Source organism: Eretmochelys imbricata, chromosome 24 (assembly GCF_965152235.1).
Source record: "Eretmochelys imbricata isolate rEreImb1 chromosome 24, rEreImb1.hap1, whole genome shotgun sequence".
Taxonomy (NCBI): Eukaryota; Metazoa; Chordata; order Testudines; family Cheloniidae; genus Eretmochelys; species Eretmochelys imbricata.
Window position 1 is genome coordinate 4,296,129 of NC_135595.1, and position 21,198 is coordinate 4,317,326.

A 21,198-nucleotide genomic window follows, 5' to 3' on the forward strand; every position below is an offset into this window, starting at 1 on the left:
TTCACGGGCCAAGCTAATGGTTACGGGGATGGGATTAACCCTTTAGGTGACTCTGAGACAAGACAAATGGCTGGTGGTTTAAAAGGCTACATTCACGTGCCCACGGGAACCCTGTATGTACAACTACCCAGCCATGTGTCCCGCGGTGGGAGTGACTCACTGACAGCCTGATCCTGGCCACCCACAGCTGCCACCAAAATGGCTAGGAGCAGCAGGTGCTCAGCACCTCTGCGGAGCGGACTCGTTACAGCCTGGCTCTAGCTACTCCAAGAATGTATCCAAGTGCAGGATTGGGGCCAAAGAAGCAGCCCCAGAGGCCTTGACAATAAGACTCCTATCTTGTGCTGAGAGATTAAGCAAGGCCCCAGGGTCCAGTGGGTCAAACACTGACACAAACTGCCTGTGCGACCCTATTCCTTTCTGTGCCTCAATTTCCCCCATCCATAAAGTGGCTATATCATTTAGCGGCCCCTCGATGCTGGAACCAGCAATGGCTATTGCTTGGAAGCTGCCCATGTCCCAGCACCTCTCTGGAGAGCATCTTACGTACTGTCCGAGGTGCTGAAGTATTCTGGATTGACCGAAGCATAGAGCGTGCCGCTGGGGTATCCATCATTGTTCCTACGAGGGGGGAAAAAGCAGGACAAAAATGAGTGCCACACTCCAACAAATGTCCAGCAAGGGCAGCAAGTCATTCCAAGCCAAGCAAGCTCCCGGAGAATTCCCCAGCACAACGGGGGCCTGCCATAACTCATCCACATCCCAAGCCCCAGCAGCTCTGCTCCTCTTAAGATACGGCCCAGGGCTGGCAATTCTGGAGCTACTGTTCTCAGCGGATGTGCACGAGGGGCCGATTCTCCATTGCTTTGTGCCTGGCACGGTCGTTTACCCCAGGACAGCGACGGTATACAGAGCTACAACATCCAGAGGGTGATGCACTGGTGCAAGTGACTGCACAAGGGGGATCTGGTCCTTCCAGGCACCAGAAGGCCCTGTTCAGGATGCAAGGAACCCCAGCAGGGGCCGGGCCTGTGTTCCAACAGGACTGAATTTCGGAGCAGTTTGTAAAACGCTCCTGCAAGTTCAGAAGGGGAAGTTGCAGCTACCAGGGAAAATGCAAACACTGAAAATTCAAACCCAGTCAAAATGCAGCCGGAAGATCCCAATTCTCATTGACACCAAGGCCCCTGCATGTCCCATTTTGGTAGCACACAGGGCTCTAGAAGCAGAATTCAGTGATACTTGACACCCCTTTTACACTGCAGGGGCCTTTGTGTAGATAAGAATCAAGACCAAAGACAGGAAGGGATCTGGCCCCTTTGGGCTACATAGAGACCCAGGGCCATCAAAATACACAACCAGATCTCAGCTCTCCCATTCATAGGCAGAGATGCCTCTGATTTGCAGCACAAACATGGAGCAGCCTGGTCTATTCAAGCCAGGCTGCTGTCCACTCCCACCAGCCATGGCAGGGGCCATGCCAGCCGTGTCTGGATGGCTGAGGGTTCCTCTGAATCTGCGGGGTGGTTATTTTCTGAAACCTGATGCAATCTAGGGCTCAGCAGCTGGTGTTTTCCTGTTCTGACTCGGGCAAGCAAATAAACTTGAGGGAGACGGCGCCCTATCTGGGCTGGGATCTGAGAGTTGCTGTCACGTACTCCTGGGCCCTGGGTGCATGAAAGATTTGGAGGGGGAGAATCAGTGCTGGTCACCTCTGCAGAGGGCAGGTGGGGAAAGGGGGGGAAATGAAAGCCCAAGATTGCAAACGGGGTCCTCTAATTCTGGTTTCTCTGTCTGCTGCCATCCCCCCCAATTTCCGTCACCCCCCACCAAAAAACCCCATGTCTTTTATGCAAATCTGACCCCATCCGTAAAGAGCCATTGTTATTTAGTGAATATACACAACACACCAGGCTGAGTTACTAGATACATGGCTGGTCTGGTTGGGTTCTGGCAGCTTTTGAAGCACAGAACAAAGCCTGTTTCCAGGCACATTACCCTAGTCCTAGACACAACCATAAGGTTTTCAAACACTGGGGCCCTGGAATCTCAGTGCCTCCAGTCCTGCACTTGGGCAGGGGGATGAAGGTGTGTGTGTGTGTGGGGGGGTCCCGTTTGCTTTCCCCGTATTCCAGGGAATGGAACATCTCGCCCTGGACAGCTCAAGAAACCTCACTGCAGGCCGCTGTGCAAAATGCCGGCAAGTATTCGCCATACGCTGGAAACAGAGGCTCAGGTCTTGCTGGGCGTCCCCTGTCTGGAGGCCCAGCCTGGCAGGAGATGGGAATAGAGGTGGCTTTGTGCCCCCTGAATCCTGAGCCGGCCCAAGGGACTCAGGGTCTGCCCTAAATACAAAGGAGCATCCCACAGCTGGGGCGCAGCCCCTTCCCGCCATGTCCCCCCTGCACCCGGGGGGTGGGATGACACTGGGTGGGGGAATCTCTCCGAGCTGGGTCCCGGCTCCTTTGCGCTGCTCCTCCCTGGGACTTAGAACTGGGGAAGTGGCAACAGCCAATGGGATTCCATAGCCAGGTCCCGGAGATGACTGGCTCCAAGCCCAGAGCCAGTGGGTCCCACACTCCCAGCCTTCCCCCGCACCAAGCAGCTTTACCTACCTTCTCTTATAGTAGAAGAAGACTAAGACAACCAGGCAGCTGATCACCACCATGAGGACGATGGGCATGACGGTCAGCAGCACGTAGAAGCCGCCGGACTCCTCCTCGGCTGCATGGGGGAGAAGGGGAGGAATAAACAGGCCCGTCACTGAGACTCTAGCAACAAAGCTACCCCTCTCCTGCTGGGACGTGGGCACAGAGAGCATGGCCCGGTGGGCCCTCTCCTACGCCAGTGGCCATGACTGGTGTGGCAAAAGTAAATCAGGAAGTGTTATTTACTCCTTCTCCTCACACAAGAACTAGGGGTCACCCAATGAAATGAATGGGCAGCAGATTTAAAAACAAACAAAAGGAAGTATTTCTTCACCCAACGCACAGTCAACCTGTGGAACTCCTTGCCAGAGGACGTTGTGAAGGCCAAGACTAGAACAGGGTTCAAAAAAGAACTAGGTAAGTTCATGGAGGATAGGTCCATCAGTGGCTATTAGCCAGGATGGGCAGGGATAGTGTCCCTAGCCTCTGTTTGCCAGAGGATTACTTGTTCTGTTCATGCCCTCTGGGGCACCTGGCACTGGCCGCTGTCGGAAGATGGACCTTTGGTCTGTCCCAGTCTGGCCGTTCTTACGTTCTTAATCCACCTCTGACAGGAAGGAACTGTGGTCTCCTGCACAGGCAGGGTTTCCGTACGGACTGTGGCTCTCCCAAGCCAGCAGACCTACCCCCTGCCCCTCGGGCAGCAGAGTCTAGGGAGAGGAGTAACCAGCAATCCCCCCCCCCCGCCCCCCGCATCCCCAGCTCCGCACTGCACCGCTCCCCACTGGGTGCTCCCGCCCCAGCCAGCCCCCTGCTGGGGAGAGCTGGAACTGCAATACCCCAGATACGTACCCGGGCCAAGGATGTAAAATTTGATGAGTCCAGTCCACGACCCGTTCCCGGCCAGCGAGGTGGCCCGGACCTTGGCAGAGTAATTCCCCGGCTGCAGGAGGGCGAGGTGGACACCCCCGTATTTGGCGTAGCGGTGGCGAGAGACACAAACCACGGTGGGGACCTCCTGGGACGGGAAGAGAGAGAGACACGGATGTTCCTGCGGACTCGGGGCCATTTGCCAGGACATCTGTGCTGAATAGCCCTGGGTTTATATTTAGGTATATTACAGTAGCACCTAGAGCAGGGCCCAGACGTGCAGCTCAGACACACCGCGCAAGCCAGGGCCTGCCTCTGAGAGCTCACAGGCTGAAAAGAAACCGTTGGGAGGAGAAGGAGAAAGTTCAGGGAGGGCGAGGGACTTGCACAAGGGTAGAAAGGAAAGAACCCAGGTGTCCTGAGCCCCATGCAGAGTTTAAGTGTTTGATGAGTGCCTTGTATTAAAAAGGCAAATGTTTCTGTATTCCTGTGGGTCTGTCTGTAACTCCACCGGAAGGGAGAGGCGTGGGGGTGAGCTGGTTATCGTGCGCCTAGGATCTTTAATGTTTGCTTTGTAACGCTTTCCCCCTTACAGGTAAACGTGCTTGTTCAGAAAGGGCCGGGTGGCAGCCGACGGGCGGCGAGGACGCCCGGCACCGTGCATGAGGAGAGACATGGAGCAGGCTGTCTCCGGCCGTCTGTCTCTTGCAGGGAATATCGCAGGATAGACAGGGGACTCCACAGCCCGGAAATGCCCCGTTCAGGAGGGAAAGAGACACGGGTCTCCAGCCAAGAGAGGCCACAGCTGGGAGCCTGAAGTGGGAGCCCTTGCTGGAGCACTGAGGGGGCATGCAAGTGCAGTTGCCCTGAATGGAACCCAGGTGTCCTGAGCCCCCACTGAGGGCCTAGTCCACTACCCCACACTGCCCTTCTCTGCTCAGCTCTGGAGACACCCAGCACACTCCAGCGACAGAGCTGCTAGCCAGAAGATGGGCTGGAACCGAGCCGTGGCTGGGCTGTGCCCAGGCACCGGCTGCCAGCTCAGCCAGCCCCAGGGCTCAAACCGGGCACCCCCAGAGCTGCCTGCACACGTCGCTGTGGCTGGGGCTACAGCAGGCTGTGGCGGGGACAGGAACATGCATGAATGCTGGTGTGGGCGGGGGCTCCTATCCCAGGGCAGGGCAGGCAGGTGCCGTGGGCCAAGCAGGCTCGGGGGATAGGGGGGACTGGTCTCGTCACCTCGTTTTCCCGGCTGTACTTGATCTCGTATTTGAGGATGAGCCCGTTGGGGTTCTTGGGTTCCTGCCAGCGCAGCAAGACGCTGTTCTTGCTGGCCGGCTCCCAGGTGACGTTGCCGGGGATGTTATCCGCTTCCGCTAGGGGGCAAAGCAGGAGAGGCCGAGAGGTTCGCTCAGTGTAGGGAGCAGTGTGGGGTGGGGGGGATCTGAGCGCTGCAGCATGTGCGGGTCCCCAGTGCAGCTCAGCCCTGGCCCCCTGCCTCGCCACCAAACCCACCAGAATGAGGAAGAGAAAAGCAGAGACCTCCCAGTTCACCCTGGCAGGGGCCCGCGGCAGGTGGGGAACGGAGGGGCTGGGCCAGGCTGAAATGCACTAACCCAGCAAACACACTGCTCCACGCCTTGCCCTCTGACCCACAGCTCCCCCCGCTACCCCAGCTCTGGGACCCCCATAGAATCACAGAAATCCTGGGCTGGAAGGGGCCTTGAGAAGGGCACCAGATCCTGTGGCAGAACCAAGTAAACCTCGACCCACAACTCTGTCAGTGCCCCTCTTTCCGACCCGCAGCCCCCCAGCCACCCCAGCCCTGGGCCACACTTGAGATCAGGCTGGTGGATCCGAACTGTGATCCCCAGGGGTTCTGGGTTGAGACCAGGAAACTCATTGAACTTGTGGTATCCTGGAAGCCTGGATCTCAACCAAGTGTCCAAAGAGGGGAGTGGGCCGTGCCTTGCTCTGCCTCAGCCCCCACCAGCACAAGATGGAGGGTTCCTGTGTCCCGCCTCCCCCTTCCTCGGGGCCAGTACGTACTCTCAGGCATAGTCCGGGCAAAGACAAAGGTGGCCGCGCTGCAGCCCACGGTGTGGGCGGCGTGGTTGCAGGCGTGGATGTCGATGCGGTACTCGGTGAAGTGGCGCAGCTGGGAGATGACCGTCCGGTCCCGCACCACTTTGTCCTCAAAGATCCGGAAATCCGTTTGGGCTTTGGGGGCAGCACCTGGGCGGTGCAGCGGGGGCGGGTTCCCTGGGGGCTCCAGAGAGAAGGCGTTGGAGAGGGGGTGGCCAGAGCTGGTCAGGGCCAAGATGCCTCTGCGCCTCTTCCGAGTCCTGCGGGAGAGAAGTGGGGAGTGAGGTCTAGTGGTTAGAGGAGGGAGGCAGGACTATCCATGGCTCTGGGGTAGAGTGGGGACTAGTGAGTTAGAGCAGAGGGGTCTGGGAATCAGGACTCCTGGGCTCCATTCACTGCTCTAGAAGGGGAGAGGGGTCGAGTGGTTAAAGCAGGGGGGCTCGGAGTCAGGACTCCTGGGTTCTCTTCACAGCTGTTCTTAACCCTATCCTGTGTGTGTCCATGATGTACTGAGCCTCACTTACCTCTGAGGGGTTTTTTTGACAGATGTCACCTTCCAAGGGGGTCTGCAAAGACACAAATGAAAGGGGACTAGTTAGTGGACAGTGCTGAACCCGAGTCAGGGAGGGCAGGGACCCCAGAGGCAAAGGAGTGACTCTCTCTGGCTGGCCAAAACCCTAGACCTAAAAATCAGAGTGGAGGAAAATTACTCTTAACAAACAGGTCAAATTTACCTTGTGTGGAATTTCGCTGCAAACCCCACCCTGGGGCCAGGGTCAGCACAGAGATCAGCAAAGCCCTTTGCAAACATCAGCTAAGCAAACCTCATCCCCAGGAACCCCTGTCCTGTCCATCATCATCCACATTTTACACATGGGAAACTGAGGCACAGAAAGGCAAAAAAAACTGGCCCCAGGTCACAATGCAAGTTTGTACCAGGGCTACAGCAAGGATAGAACCTTGGAGTCCTGGTTCCCAGCACCTCTGCTCCAGCCGCTGGATGGCACTCCCTCCCAGAGCTCGGGAGAGAACCCAGGAGTCCTGAATGCTGGAACCACCAGACGCCACTCCTCCCACAGAGACAGGAGTAGATCCCAGAAGTCCCCTTCTCTAATCACCAGCCTACACTTCCCTTCCCGTCCCTGTCTTTCCCGACAAGATTGGGAAGGGATCCTGCATGCCTTAACTAAGCCACCCGCCCCCAGACCATGTGGATGATGATGGAGCTGCTGCTATGGGTCAGCAGTCCCCCTTGTTCCTGAAACCTGGCTAAGCCTTACCCTGCAGCATGTGGAGACAAGATGGAGTGGAGAGGCTGGGCAGGGAATCCCCCACCTCTGGCTGAGTCATCCCCCTGGCAGGTGGCTATGAATATGGCACTGCAGGGATGGAGCATGAATCCCTTCTCCTCCCAGCTAGGCCCTGCCCTCTGGCATCCCCTCCTGCAAATAAGCCCCGCCCCTGGAGCCTCCTCCCCCCACTAAGCCCCGCCCCTGGAACCTCCTCCCCCCACTAAGCCCCGCCCCTGGCACCTGGGGATTATGATGGAATTGTGTAGGAAGTTCTCAAACTTCTTCTGGAAGGAGACAGCCTCGCCCTCCATCGGCAGCTGCCCGCTGTCCCGATGGCAGGGGCAGCACCGCTCCTCCGTGTCCTGCTCCAGCTCGGGGCCCTCGCTGTCGTCCACGTTGAAGCGGGTGTCCGCACTGCTGGTGGGCAGTTTGAGGCCTGGGGGGCAGAGAGAGAGAGAGAGAGAGAGAGTGGGGCCAGGAGCAAGGGGTGAGACACAGCCCCTCCTGCATCGCCCCGACGCCCTCCCCGCGGGGTGACGGGGTGTCGGCTCCAGCCCAGGGAGCCCGAAGGGAAACAGCAGCCGAGGCCCCAGGGGGCGCGTCCGTTCCACGCGGCCCGGCCCGCATCCCAGCCATTCAGCCCCCTCGCCACGGGGCGCTAACCGAGGCTCCAGCTCCCCGAGACAGCGCTCCCCGTCCCTGATCTACCCCCAGGGCACCTCCCGCCGCTGCTCTCGCCTGTGGCTTGGCCGTAGCCCCTCTCCCCGGCCTCAGGCCTTACCTTTGTGGCAATAGTCATTGACGTAGAGCTCCAGGTCCTCGGCCAGCTGCTGCCACAGCACCAGGTAGTAGGTGATGTTCCCATTGCGCTGGCTGGGCGGCTTCCAGCGCACAATGAGGTGGGAGGAGGAGTTAGACATGGAGAGGACGTCCCGGGGCACTGTGGGGGCTGGACACCGGCATTGCAGAGACAGCTACGTTAAGCCCCAGAGATCCAGGGCTGGATCCACACACACACCCCCTGGATCCAGGGTGTGTGTGGCGTGGGAGGGATGTGGAGCCCCCCTGCTCCCTCTCCCGGCTCCACCCACCCACCCACACCCCCCCCCCAACTTTGCACCCTTGTCTGTTATGGAGCCGCCTGCACTGACCTCCCCGCAACCACCGTGGCACCCCAGGGGCTGGATCCCGCTGGGCAGGGTCCATCTCAGCACCCCCACTCCTGGCAGAGGAGTCTGCTCAGGCCCTGGCAGGGAAAAAAGCCCCCTTTAAGGTGGGGGAGGCCCATGTTTGTAAAGTGCTCTAGTAGCTATTCAGGCTATGGGGCTATTTACGGGGGATTCAAATCTAGGATCATCAGCACCAAAGCCCAGACCTCTCCCAGTTAAGTGAAAGGAGCAGCTCTGTTAGCTGGTAGCAGTATTAGGCTGTTACCCTCACTATGCACCAGCCCCTAGAAGGGCTGTGCATGTTTTCTAAGCAGCAGCCCACTCCAGTGCCCCCCCATGGCCACCCTCCTACCTGCTGGCATGGTGCGGACGTACACCACCTCGCTCTGCGCCCCGTAGTTGCGCCCCTCCTCGGCCGTGGTCAGGGTGATGGCGCGGACAAAGATGGCATACTGTGTCCAGGGCTTGAGGTTCAGCAGGGCCACCCCCGGATCCTGGTCGTTGTTCAGCGGCAGCTCCACGTCGACCACGTTCCAGCTGTTGGCCCCGCAGGCATCCTGCCCCACGTACTCGGTCACGTTCTGAAAGGGCCTGGCCCGGAAGATACGCCACCCCCAGGGGTCAGTGCACAGGCCACCTCAGTGAACCCAGCCCCTCTCCCCTCCCACACGCCCGCTGAGTTTCCCAATGATTAGGGACATTCCTGAAGCACCAAGGAGCTCAGGGTGCGGTTACACACCAGATGGGTGGAGTGGAGCCCTGCCTCCTTATGCCACTGGCTATTGTGTGTGGCCCCTTGCAGGAATTATTTCCCCTGCCTCTGAAATACATGCAGCCACCTCTGGGGTGGAGCACGGCAGCTGTTTACAGCCTCACAGCAATGCTACACAGCAGTCTGGAACCACACACAAAGAAGCAGGGCGGGAGATGGACTGGATTGACCCAAACTGGAACTCTGTCCCCCTGTCAGCTGAGCTAGCCCAAAGCAGAGCCATGTTTCCCAGCCCCAAACATGCAAAGCAAGGCTCCGATTTGTGCAGCCAGAAGGTCAGCAGCATAGCCCTAAGTGAGCTGCCCCTGACCCTGTCCACCCCCTCCCAACCTCCCTGAAATCCCAAGGGATATCACGGAAGAGCCAAGTCTGCCAATGCATCAGCCGCTGGCCCGGGTCCTTGGGAGGACCAGAACCATCAACGCTGCAGCACTTGAGCTAAAGGAGTCACGTCACCCACCAGCGGCAGTAGTAGGTTGTTACCCGCTTGGCTTCCAGCCACATGAGGGGGCGGTGTGGCACATGCTAAGGGGGCGCAGCACGGCCAGGAGCTGGGCGGCCGGAGGAAGGGGGGACACTTACGATTCCCTGTAGTAGACGATGAAGCTGAGCAGATCGCGGTACTCGGGGGGCCGGTAGCGCTCCCACTTCAGGAAGATGCGGTCAGACTCGGTGAGGTTGGAAACAAAGCGCAGAGTCTGGGTCTTGCCTGTGATGGAAGCAGAGAGCATGGGGGGGAGGCTGCATGGAATAGGGCCTCAGAAAAGCTTGCAGGGTCTGCGGGTCGCTCCGGGGGACTGCAGGGAACAGGGCCTGAGGGGAGCTCGCGGTGGGGGGTGGGTTGGGGAACAGGCCTGTAGGGAACTGGTGGGGGGGGCTGCAGGGAATGGGGCCTGAGGGGAGAGCTCCGGAAGGGGGGCTGTGCTGCGAGGCGTCTGGAGAGAGGCTATGGGGTGTGAGGCCCAGGTCCCAACAGTTCTGTGCTGCCCGCTTACAGGGGTAATCGCAGCCCCCGCTAGGGTCCGCCCCAAAGCCCAGAGCAGCAGCGGGAAAGGCTCCCACTGACTGCGGCGGCCCTGGCTGGGAGACGCTGGAAAGGCTTTGGGGCGAGCTACCCTTTGGGAGGCCAGGCAGTGTCTTGTAAATGAAGACGGGGCTCGAGGACGCAGGTTATGATTTTGTTTGCCATGTAACCCTTTGTTCCCAGCAGTGCAACTTGCTACCCCTTGACGCACGGTCCTTTGTTAAATCAACTTCTTCATGTTTGTACTCGAAACACAGCGTAGCGCTGGGCATTAAGCGGGGCTGTGGTCTGAGGCATAACGGGGAAGTTGGTGTGTACGGTGCCTTGGGAGCAGAGGGTCTGGGAGCGTCCAGTGGATCAGGGGCAGGGCTGGGCACTTCTGGGGAATGCTCGGGGGACTCAGGGGTGGGGGTCCCCAGAGGGGTGGGGGCCTGCAGAGGCCTCTCTGCCGAGACTGCCAAGGAGAGAGGAGCTGGGGGGACACTGAGACCCACCCAACTCGTGTCACCCATGGGTGTGCTGGTCTGGATCTAAAACAGGCACCCACCCAATCGCCCCCCGAAGCCCCCGATTAGGGTTTACTGAAAGGGAGGGGGTGGCTCTTCTCTGAGCCCATCCCTTAATGTCTCTCTGCAACAGCCAGGGGCTGGAGGTACCTTGCTGCCCGGTGGCTCCAGGCCCCCCAGATGGCAGCACGGGGCTCTCAGCAGCCACCCCAGCAGACGCTGTTGGACTTCCCCGCTCCCTCCCTGCTCCCAGGGCTGCAGGGGTGTTACGAGCCCCAGCCGGGCCCCCGTGACTCACAGGAGGCTCTGTCCCCGTTGGTGCGGGGATTGATCTCGGCCTTGTTCTGCCGGCCCTTGGTGCCCGTCACCTCCTCCATGCGGTAGATCTCGGACAGGCAGAGCTTGGGGTTGAACGCGAAGTACACCTTCCCCACGGGGATGGAGAGCGCATGGTGGCTCCAGTCCCAGAGCTGCTGCAGGTTCTGGTTGTCCAGGACGTAGAGGGTGTAATTCCTGAGGGCGAAGGGAGAGGCGGCTGGAACCATGGGGCTGGGATTGACTCCTCAAACAAGGGGGTTCAAACACACACCCACAAGCGTGCACACATGCCCGGACGCACACACAGCTCTCTCTCACACCCACGAGACAGATGCACACACCCACACAAGTGTGCACACACCCAAACACACACTCAGCTCGCTCACACCCACACAAGCGTGCACACACACCCAAACACACACTCAGCTCGCTCACACCCACACAAGCGTGCACACATGCCCGGACGCACACACAGCTCTCTCACACCCACGAGACAGATGCACACACACACACACACACACACACAAGTGTGCACACACCCAAACACACACTCAGCTCACTCACACCCACACAAGCGTGCACACACACCCAAACACACACTCAGCTCGCTCACACCCACACAAGTGTGCACACACACCCAAACACACACTCAGCTCGCTCACACCCACACAAGTGTGCACACACACCCAAACACACACTCAGCTCGCTCACACTCACACAAGTGTGCACACACCCAAACACACACTCAGCTCGCTCACACCCACACAAGCTTGCACACATGCCCAGACGCACACACAGCTCTCTCTCACACCCACGAGACAGATGCACACACACCCACACAAGTGTGCACACACCCAAACACACACTCAGCTCACTCACACCCACACAAGACAGATTCACACAGGCACACACACACCCAGAGGTGCACTCACAGCGCACAGAATTGAACGGACATACAGACAGACGACGCACCCTCCCACCCAGAGCGCTCTGACAAGCTTCAGCACCCGCACTCACAGCACCCCTAAACCAGACACACACGCTCACACAAACGTGCGTCCAGCAACACACACATGTTGAGGTCTCCTAGCACAGAAGCACGTGAACACATGACACAAAGCCACACACACACGCCTGCCAAGGTCTCTCACACATACACGGGTGCACGCACCCAGACAGATCTCTCTCTTTCTCACCCCTCCATGCTAGACCTGAATGCAAGCCACGTTTTCCAAGCAAGGGATCTCCTAGTGCCCTGGGCAAGGCTCTGTAGCTGCTTCCCTAACCCTACATGTCCTGCCCTCTGCTATGCAAGAGGAAGGGGCCTCTACCCCATAGCTGGAGACGCAGGGGGACTGGCACCAGTGGTGGGATGGAGGCCACCAGACGTGGGAGGCTTTGGAAGCCCAGCTGGACCGGGAATCCACCATGCACGTTGAGCCCGATGGACGAAAAGCTCTGTAGACGTGCTAAGGGTTATTTATTAGTAGCCAAACAGGCCAAAGCAAAGTGGAGAAACCGATTGCAAGGAACATATTGTTGAAATGAAGTCACTCTCAGGGGGAGCAGAGCAGCTGATGCCGTGCACCGCGACACTGCACAGCGATCGCTCACCCAGCGTGGAAATGCGGCCACCTCTGGGGTGGAATGCAGGCAGCTTTCCCCTCCGTCCCCGTGGCAACAGCAGCCCATGGCTGGAAGGGCAGCTGCAAGGGAGGTATCCAAAGAGCCCAGGCGGTATGACATGAAGGCAGCCTCTGGGGGATCTGCAGCCCGGGATGCCTGCAGATCTATTTCCCCAGTACCTTTTGCTTCGCCGAGGTTGCTCTGCAGGGGCCTGTCCCAGTAGCCACAAGCAAAGTTACGTTGAGCATCTGGTAAAAGCTTGATGTCTGGCTGGGCTTTGCAAGCGAGAACATCTCGGCATCCTTAACTATTGATTATTTCTTTTCATGAGGCAATGTGATAGGACAAAGGCTGGGTGTCAGAACTGCTGAGTCTTTTCCTAGCTCTGCCACTGACTTGCTGTGCAATCCTAGGCAAGTCGCCTCTACCCTCTTTGTGCCTCAGTTTCCCCTGTCTGCAAAATGAGGGGCATGATCCTGACCCTGACCATGTGAGTGGCTGAAGGGGTTGAGATAGGACCAGTGGCTACACCCTGGCTGGAGGCATCATCACCCAGGCCTCTCACCCATCCACCATGGAGTCCCCCCGGATGAGCTTGAGGTTCTTGAAGAAGGACAAGGAGACGAGGGCAAAGGAGTGCTTGATCTTCAGGAAGCCCGTGATGGTCTCAATGAGGCCCAGACTGCTCTGCAGCTCCGAGGCCAGGTTATCTGGAAGGGGACAGGGAGAAAGAGCTCCTAAGGCACGGGCGGCGGCCAATGGAGATTCCCCACCTCAAAGGCCAGATGGAGAGGCTGGAGGGATAGGGGGCTGAATGGGACACACACACAAATCTGGGTGTCTATCACAGACATCTATGTCCCCCGGTGTGCTTCAGCCACCCCGATACCAGCCCTGCACTCGGGCCGTGGCGGGCAATTCACAAACGAGCCCCATTACCAGGTCTGGTCCGTTCGTAGGACTGCAAAGGAGGAGCGGGCCGGTGCGCCGAGCATCCTGAGTTCTGTTCCCAGTTCCACCACCTGCCCCTGGGCCCCCCTGCAGAGGCTGCCAGCTAGTGGTCAGAGGGGCATTTCCTGGTGGGATGGATGTGCTGGGAAGTGGCATGGGACCCGGGCATCAGCTGGTGGTCGAAGGCTGGGTCTAAAGGGGACCTGTAGGGGACGGGTCCCCCAGAGCCTGCCCAGTCACCCCCGAGCCACCCGGCTACCCCACAACTGGAGATGCGGTGGGTCGGATACTGAATGGCAGGATCGATTTGGAAACCCGGCTGGTGCTGCTCACGGCCGTGCGCTAACACGTGGGGGAGGGGAAGGAGGTTCGAGGCAGGTGGGGGTGTTTGCGTGGGGGCTGGCACATCTGGCGTGGGGGGATGGGGGGGCAAACACTCACAGCCCCTGCGGATGTTAACGATCAGGTTGCCCTCGATGTAGGTGCAGCCGGCCAGCTCCTGTGCCGCACGGGTCGAGTCGATGGTCTTGGTGCCCACCTTGCACTCCTTGGGGCACAGCCCCTCACACTTGTGGCAGAAGATGCTGGAGAGGAAAGGAAGGAGCAGGAGGGGGAAAGAGGCAGGGCAGATTTGTTAGTGCCCCATTGCCCTGAGGAACCCCCCCCCATGCAATTCCATGTGGGGAGGGCCACTGCGGGGACAGGTGGGATGCAGGGGGGGTCACTGCAGGGCATATGGGATCACTGTGGGGGCAGGCGGGATGCGGGGGATCACTGCCGGAGCAGGCGGGATGTGGGGGGATCACAGCGGGGGATGAGGGGTCACTGTGGGGGCAGGCAGGATACAGGGGTCACTGCAGGGCATGGGGGTCACTGTGGGTGCGGGGGCAGGCGGGATGCAAGGGGATCACTGCATGGGCACGCAGGATGCGGGGGGGTCACTGGCGAGGATGGGGGGTCACTGTGGGGACAGGCCGGATGCGGGGGATCACTGCGGGGGTAGGGGAAAGCTGCAGGGGCAGGTGGGATGCGGAGGGTCACTGCGGGGGATAGAGGGTCACTGTGGGGGCAAGCAGAATGCAGGAGGGGTCACTGCAGGGAATGGGGGGTCACTGCGGAGGCAGGCGGGATGCAGGGGGGTCACTGCGGGCGGTGGGGGTTCACTGTGGAGCCAGGTGGGATGCAGGGGGGTCACTGCGGAGGCAGGCAGGATGCAGGGGGGTCACTGCGGGCGATGGGGGTTCACTGTGGAGCCAGGTGGGATGCAGGGGGGTCACTGTGGAGGCAGGCGGGATGCAGGGGAGTCACTGCGGGTGATGGGGGTTCACTGTGGGGCCAGGTGGGATGCAGGGGGGTCACTGCGGAGGCAGGCAGGATGCAGGGGGGTCACTGCGGGCGATGGGGGTTCACTGTGGAGCCAGGTGGGATGCAGGGGGGTCACTGTGGAGGCAGGCGGGATGCAGGGGGGTCACTGCGGGCGATGGGGGGTCACTGCGGAGCCAGGTGGGATGCAGGGGGGTCACTGCGGAGGCAGGCAGGATGCAGGGGAGTCACTGCGGGCGATGGGGGTTCACTGTGGAGCCAGGTGGGATGCAGGGGGGTCACTGTGGAGGCAGGCGGGATGCAGGGGAGTCACTGTGGAGGCAGGCGGGATGCAGGGGGGTCACTGCGGAGGCAGGCAGGATGCAGGGGGGTCACTGCGGGCGATGGGGGTTCACTGTGGAGCCAGGTGGGATGCAGGGGGGTCACTGTGGAGGCAGGCGGGATGCAGGGGAGTCACTGCGGGTGATGGGGGTTCACTGTGGGGCCAGGTGGGATGCAGGGGGGTCACTGCGGAGGCAGGCAGGATGCAGGGGGGTCACTGCGGGCGATGGGGGTTCACTGTGGAGCCAGGTGGGATGCAGGGGGGTCACTGTGGAGGCAGGCGGGATGCAGGGGGGTCACTGCGGGCGATGGGGGGTCACTGCGGAGCCAGGTGGGATGCAGGGGGGTCACTGCGGAGGCAGGCAGGATGCAGGGGAGTCACTGCGGGCGATGGGGGTTCACTGTGGAGCCAGGTGGGATGCAGGGGGGTCACTGCGGGCAATGGGGGGTCACTGCGGAGCCAGGTGGGATGCAGGGGGGTCACTGCGGAGGCAGGCGGGATGCAGGGGGGTCACTGCGGGCGATGGTGGGTCACTACAGGCGATGGGGGGTCACTGCGGAGCCAGGTGGGATGCAGGGGGAATTACTGCGGGGGCAGGCAGGATGCAGGGCTGCGGGGGGGGGGGGGCGGGCACAGCTCGGCCTCAGCCCCCAGGGAGAGCCGCTCACCTGCTGTCGTTGCGTGTGTACCCCGAGGGGCACTCGGACAGGCACCCCTCGTGGTGGATGACGAACTCAGAGGCCTCGCGGGGGTTCTCGGACACCTTGCGCAGGCTGGCGCAGTACTCGGCCGTCACGCAGCGCCAGCCTTCGTACCGGTAGGTGCGGGCCGGGCAGGAGGCCAGGCAGTGCCCGTTGAAGTGGAAGTGGCGGCAGGCCACGCAGGCCCTGCTGTCCCACGGCCGGCTGCAGCCTCCCAGGCACTCCGGGTGGCAGCATTCCCCGGCGGCGGTGCACGCGATTCTGCCTCCGCAGGGACACACTGGGGTCACGAGACAGAGAGCGACGCGAGGCTAGTCCATTTCTCCCCTGCCCCCGCGGGCCTCCCCGCCCCACGAGAGCCGGACCAAGGTCTCGGCACCCTGGGTCTGTGCCCAGCCCCTGGAGCCGTGCGATCACATCACCACCTCAGCCTTCACAGACAACAAATTTGTCGCCGTCGTCCTTTTGAGGGCAGCCCAAAAATGGGGCCGGAGTGCAGGTTGTGTAACCAGTGTGAGGATGCTGCCCTGACTATGCGGAGAGCCTGAGACCCTTGCTCGAGTGAAACTGATACTGAGACGCTTGCCTGAGTCTGCAGAGAGCCTGAGCCAGTAACTGTGAGAGGGGTGGAGCTGCCCCTTTCCTTTCAATAGAGCACTAGCTCCAAGCCCCTCTGCTCTGACGGGCCCTGCCAAACCCACCGCAGCAAGGGGGTCTGTGTGGGACAGGAGAGCAGGAGTGCAGCAGGCCTGCCCCCGCCCCGCCACATTCTCACCTAGCCGCTTGGGTCAATAGCGCGGGGCCCTGCTGCAGAAGACAGGTGATTCCCCTGCCACTCCAAAGGGGCAGAACCACAGCGCAGGGCGGGGCCACGATATGTCTCAATCCAGTCCTCACCCCAACCCCGGTTTCCTTCCACAGGGTGCCTCACAGCACCCATTCCATGGGGACGAATTCCTCTTGCTACATGGCTGCCCCTAAGGATGGCTGGCAGTAGTTCCCATTTCCCTCCCTAGGCCAGTCTTCCTGGGCAGACTACATCTCCCATGATGCTCCCTTTTAATGAGGCAAGGCAGTGCATCATGGTAGCAGCATGACTGCAGTGCATCATGGGAGATGAAGTCCACCTGGGGTGCCCAGCCCATAGAGGAGATTGGGGGCACAAGGCACCCAAACTACAACTCCCATGAGGTGCCACTGCAGCAAAATATTTAGATTTTCAGCCAAAATCTTTCATTCTTGGCCAAAATATTTCAATTTCCCACTGAAATGTCTGGTTTTGTGTGTTCGGTTTGTCAATTAAAAATTAAAGATTTCCACCAGAAGCAGACAACAACAAAAAACTGTAGTTGAAAGCCCAATTTTTCACTGAAAAAGTCTTGATGCAAAATTTTCAACCTGCCCTAGCCACCAACTTCACAAGCAAATCACAAAGGGAAACTGAGGCAAAGAGCCTATCGGCCGAGGGCCTTTGCCTTTCATGAAAGGCGCCGTGTGTGCTCTAAAGTTTCGTTTCCAAGGGAATAACTTCCTCCAGTGGCCAACTTTTCCGTCATCTCATTTGCGTGATTACTCAGTGTCTCGGAAGGGCCAGCGAGTTGGCTGCAATCCAGAGTGGAAAAACACCAGTGGGGTCAAACTGGGACAAAGGGGAAATTTGGATCTAAAAGGAAAAGGGACGTTCGCCTGTCAGAAAAGCCACAGCTGGGCGGTTACGCAAATCGGCTGGTGCTGGATAAGGCGGGGGTGGGAGGGCCAGGAAAAGAGAATGAGACAGACGAAGGGAGACTTTGCTGATATGGACAGGTAGGGATAGGTCGCCATTGGAAAGCTGCATACCCTTAGGGGGGTCAAGTGCTGGAGCTGCTGGATGCATGTGGGTTCAAACCCCTCAGGGGCGCAGCGTTCTCATACCGCTGCCAGGTGGGCCCTGGGTTCTAGTCTCTGTTCTCCCACTAAGTGGGTCCTGGGCAAGTCATTTTGCCCTCTCCCCGCCTCAGTCTCCCGCATTGGAAAACAGGGCTGGTCATGCCTGGCTCAAGCCATTACCCTTGTGCTGCTAAAACAAGGCGTCCCTGGGTTTGGATGAAACGCCCAAGCTTCCCGGCCTGGGCACAAGGAGGGATGGCTACAGGGTGTGGTTGGCCAAAGGTACCACAGGGGACTCAATTTTTAAAGCAGCAGATATCTGAGTGATGGGGTTGCGGGGTGGGGGCGGTTCATGGGGACAGATGGATAAAGAGGTGTCTCTGGGGATGGATGAATGGAGAGGTGTTGGGGGGATGGAGGGATGCATATGAGAAGGAAGGAAGGGTTTGCATGGGGATGGACAGATGGAGGGGTTCATATGAGGACGGATGGAGGGATGCGTATGGGAGTGAAGGAAGGAAGGGATGGATGGATGGGTTTGTGGGGGGGTGGATAGAGGGGTGCATATAGGAAGGACAGAAGGAAGAGAGAGGGGGATGGATGGATGGAGGGGTTCATATGAGGATGGATGGATGGATGAATGGAGGAGTGTAAGGGGGAATGGATGAATGGAGGGGTGGTGTATGGGGATGGATGGAGGGGTGCATATAGGAAGGACAGAAGGAAGAGAGAAGGGATGGATGGCTGGATGGGGCATGTGGGGATGGAGGGAGGGGTGGGGGGAATGGATGAATGGAGGGGTGTGTATGGGGATGGATGGAGGGGTGCACAGGAAAAGGAAGGAAGAGAGAGAGAGGAAATGATGGCTGGGTATGCGGGGGGATGGACGGACGGATAAACTGATCACTCCAAGCTGGTACGGCAATCCCTACACCGAGCTGAGCCCAGCGGTTCGCTGGCGAGGCTTGCGGTGGGAACGGGTCAGCTGGAGATGCAGCCCTGTCCCCGGGATGCAACAGCCGCAGGAGGTTACAGGGCTGATAAGGATCGGATCTGTGTTTACAGTGTATATTTCATTACGAGGCCTCCTGTTTACAGCAAACGAGCCCGGGTGGGTCCCGTATTTACCCCACGGCTGGGGAAACACGGCAGCTGGGAGCTGGCCTCTTCTCAACAGGATGATACAAAGCAGATCCTATTTCTCCCCATTGTGCGCCCGTCGAGAAGCGCCCCAGCTGCGTGGAGATGCGGTGCTCTGCCTGCTAGCACACAGCAGCCATCCGACGGCCCCTCGCCACAGGGATTTCACGGGAAGTCTCGGGGTCTGTCTACCGAGTTTCAAAGAGGGACATGCTACAGCAGCAACACCAGGGCAGGGGGTCTCAAGTGGGGTTTGGACCAGTGCCGCTATATACACCAGGAGAGCTGCCCTGGTACAGAGACCTCCAGTGTAGGCAGCCCCCAAGAAAAGGATCAGAGCAGACAGCGTCCCTGCTCTGTCTGACTCAAGCCAGCTGGTTAAACCGGACCTGCTAGGTCATTACAGGTTGGGATGTTTTTCATAGGCACCTAACTCCCTTAGGTTTCTAATGCCCATTGACTTTCAGCTCCCTTAGGCGCAATGGAAAAACTGAATCCTCGTGAACCTCAAACCCCAATCAGAACTTTGACAGGTATTCAACCTCAGAACCTGGATCCGGAATTGAATCTGGATCCACATTTTGCCAGTGATTCACCACCACACCCCCCCCCCCCACCACACACACACACACACACTTATAATGTGCCAAAACCCAACTCCTGGATTCCAGTTTTGGATTGTTCGAAATCCAGGCCCAAATTCTGTGACGTGAGTCCCCGTCTAGTTTCACACTTCAATGGGGGAGAGGGGGCAGCTTAGCTATGAGAAAGGGAAAAATCTCACCTCTGGGCCCAGCCCAGGTCATTAGATGCTGACTGTTCATTCAAATGGAAGGGGCCAGAGAGGGGAGAGGTGGGTTAGGAGCAAGGTAGATCGTGGAGTGATTATGGGCAGTTTAGACCACCTGGAAATAGGTGTTTGCGGTATACAGTGCAGCTACGAAATTGTGATGCTTTTTGTTTTCTGTATATTGCCCCTTTAAAATTTCTAAGCAGCAGCTATTCTGTTCTGGAAGTAGCTGCAGCTTGTTACCCGATGAGACACACACACACTGTGCTCTCCCCAGAGAGACTTTACTTTTGTTCTTTCTTGCCATTGGTTTTGCCCCTTGATCTAAAAACAGTCATTTGAAGCTAAAAGTTAATACTTTTCCCTCTCTGTTTCTGCAAACTGTGTCAGAGCAGGGCACTTCTGTGAGCTGCTCTCCAAAGCTAGTCCACTAAACGCTGGCATGCCATCTTCCCTACTTATCTCAGTGACTCTGATTTATTTGTTCCCCCGATCCTGCCACCTGTCAACTCAGGTGGTCAGCAGACGACACATGCTGGAAGGATTATCAATAATAGTGCCAGTGAAATTTAAATAAACAAACTAACCATTTTCTAAAAATAGATGTCCTCTAAAAGGTGTCACACCAACAGAATGCATGAAGATGTGGTCAGTGCAGGATGTGTAAAGAGGCTCATTCATGTAGGAATCACTGGGTGAAGGTCTCTGGCCTATGTTATGCAGAAGTCAAACTAGATGCTCATAGTGGTCTAGCAAGTCCTAGATATTAAGACTAGGGTCCACCTAACCCAGTGTCCTGTCTTTCCCAGTGGCCAGCACCAGATGCTTGAAGGTCCAAGAAACCCCCTAATGGACAACAGAGGGAGAACCCGTTCACATGGGAATTTTTCTTCTTAACCCTCTCAACTAGCATTTGTCTAACATGATGGTTTACATCCCTCGTGCATTTTTATCCTCTCTCATATAACCATGAAAACATCCATTAACCATGTGCAAATGTCCAGTCCCTATTCTGAATCCTGCTAAGCTCTCAGCCTTGATGACATCTAGTAGCAGGGAGTTCCACAGGATAATTACACTTTGTGCAGCATTTCCTGGGATCAGTTTTATAGCGGTTGCCTTTTAATTTCATTGAGCGCCCCTGGGATGACAGGCACAACCTACGTCTGACTTTGGCACTCAATGGCTATACCAAATTCTTGCAAATAAAATCTTGAGGCTGCACCACACCCTCACCCTCTACACGCAGATTTTGTCCTGATATCGCTGTGTGAGTTAGAGGTGTGATTTTTTTACTGATCAAGTTATACCAGCACAACCCTTAGAATGAACACAGTTATACCAGGATAAAGGTGGCTAGGGTAGTTTATTTCCCTTCCTCAACAGGAATAGCTATAAGCTGCATGCAAGCACCTTCACACCTGGATAATCCACACGACAGCCAGGTCTACACTTACAATTTACACCGGTCAGGGGTGTGAAAAAACATGCCCACCCCAGAGATGTAGCTCTGTCGAAAAACCCCCTAAATGCAGCTTTGCAGACAAGCGAGCCTTTTGGTCGGCGTAGCTAACACTGTCTGGGGAGGTGATGTTCCTACACCAGCAGAAAAACCCATTCTGTTAGCTAACGCTGAATCTACCCATGGGGCATAGGCTCTGTAGTGCGGACATGGCCCAAGGGGTGTTTGTACCATTTTAACTACACCGGTGTAGTTAAAACAGCACAACTGCTGTGTGTAGACAAGCTCAGTTTCTCTCCTATACTATGAATGAAAGTCTGACAAGCACCT

The 21,198-nt window shown here is 58.1% G+C and overlaps 1 protein-coding gene across 1 annotated transcript in view; it reads right to left on the reverse strand.

Moving 5' to 3' along the window:
• The window catches only part of INSRR (insulin receptor related receptor), a 36,747-nt gene that overhangs the window by 5,471 nt on the left and 10,078 nt on the right, over nucleotides 1-21,198 (reverse strand). The window contains exons 3-16 of the mRNA XM_077841005.1: nucleotides 15,575-15,887; nucleotides 13,703-13,845; nucleotides 12,876-13,020; nucleotides 10,665-10,879; nucleotides 9,419-9,545; nucleotides 8,417-8,655; nucleotides 7,677-7,844; nucleotides 7,136-7,331; nucleotides 6,128-6,169; nucleotides 5,568-5,863; nucleotides 4,758-4,894; nucleotides 3,501-3,666; nucleotides 2,616-2,724; nucleotides 551-621 (exon numbers count right to left, since the gene is read on the reverse strand). Coding sequence (XP_077697131.1) covers nucleotides 551-621; nucleotides 2,616-2,724; nucleotides 3,501-3,666; nucleotides 4,758-4,894; nucleotides 5,568-5,863; nucleotides 6,128-6,169; nucleotides 7,136-7,331; nucleotides 7,677-7,844; nucleotides 8,417-8,655; nucleotides 9,419-9,545; nucleotides 10,665-10,879; nucleotides 12,876-13,020; nucleotides 13,703-13,845; nucleotides 15,575-15,887 — 2,367 coding nt within the window. The remainder of the gene's footprint in view (nucleotides 1-550; nucleotides 622-2,615; nucleotides 2,725-3,500; nucleotides 3,667-4,757; nucleotides 4,895-5,567; nucleotides 5,864-6,127; nucleotides 6,170-7,135; nucleotides 7,332-7,676; nucleotides 7,845-8,416; nucleotides 8,656-9,418; nucleotides 9,546-10,664; nucleotides 10,880-12,875; nucleotides 13,021-13,702; nucleotides 13,846-15,574; nucleotides 15,888-21,198) is intronic.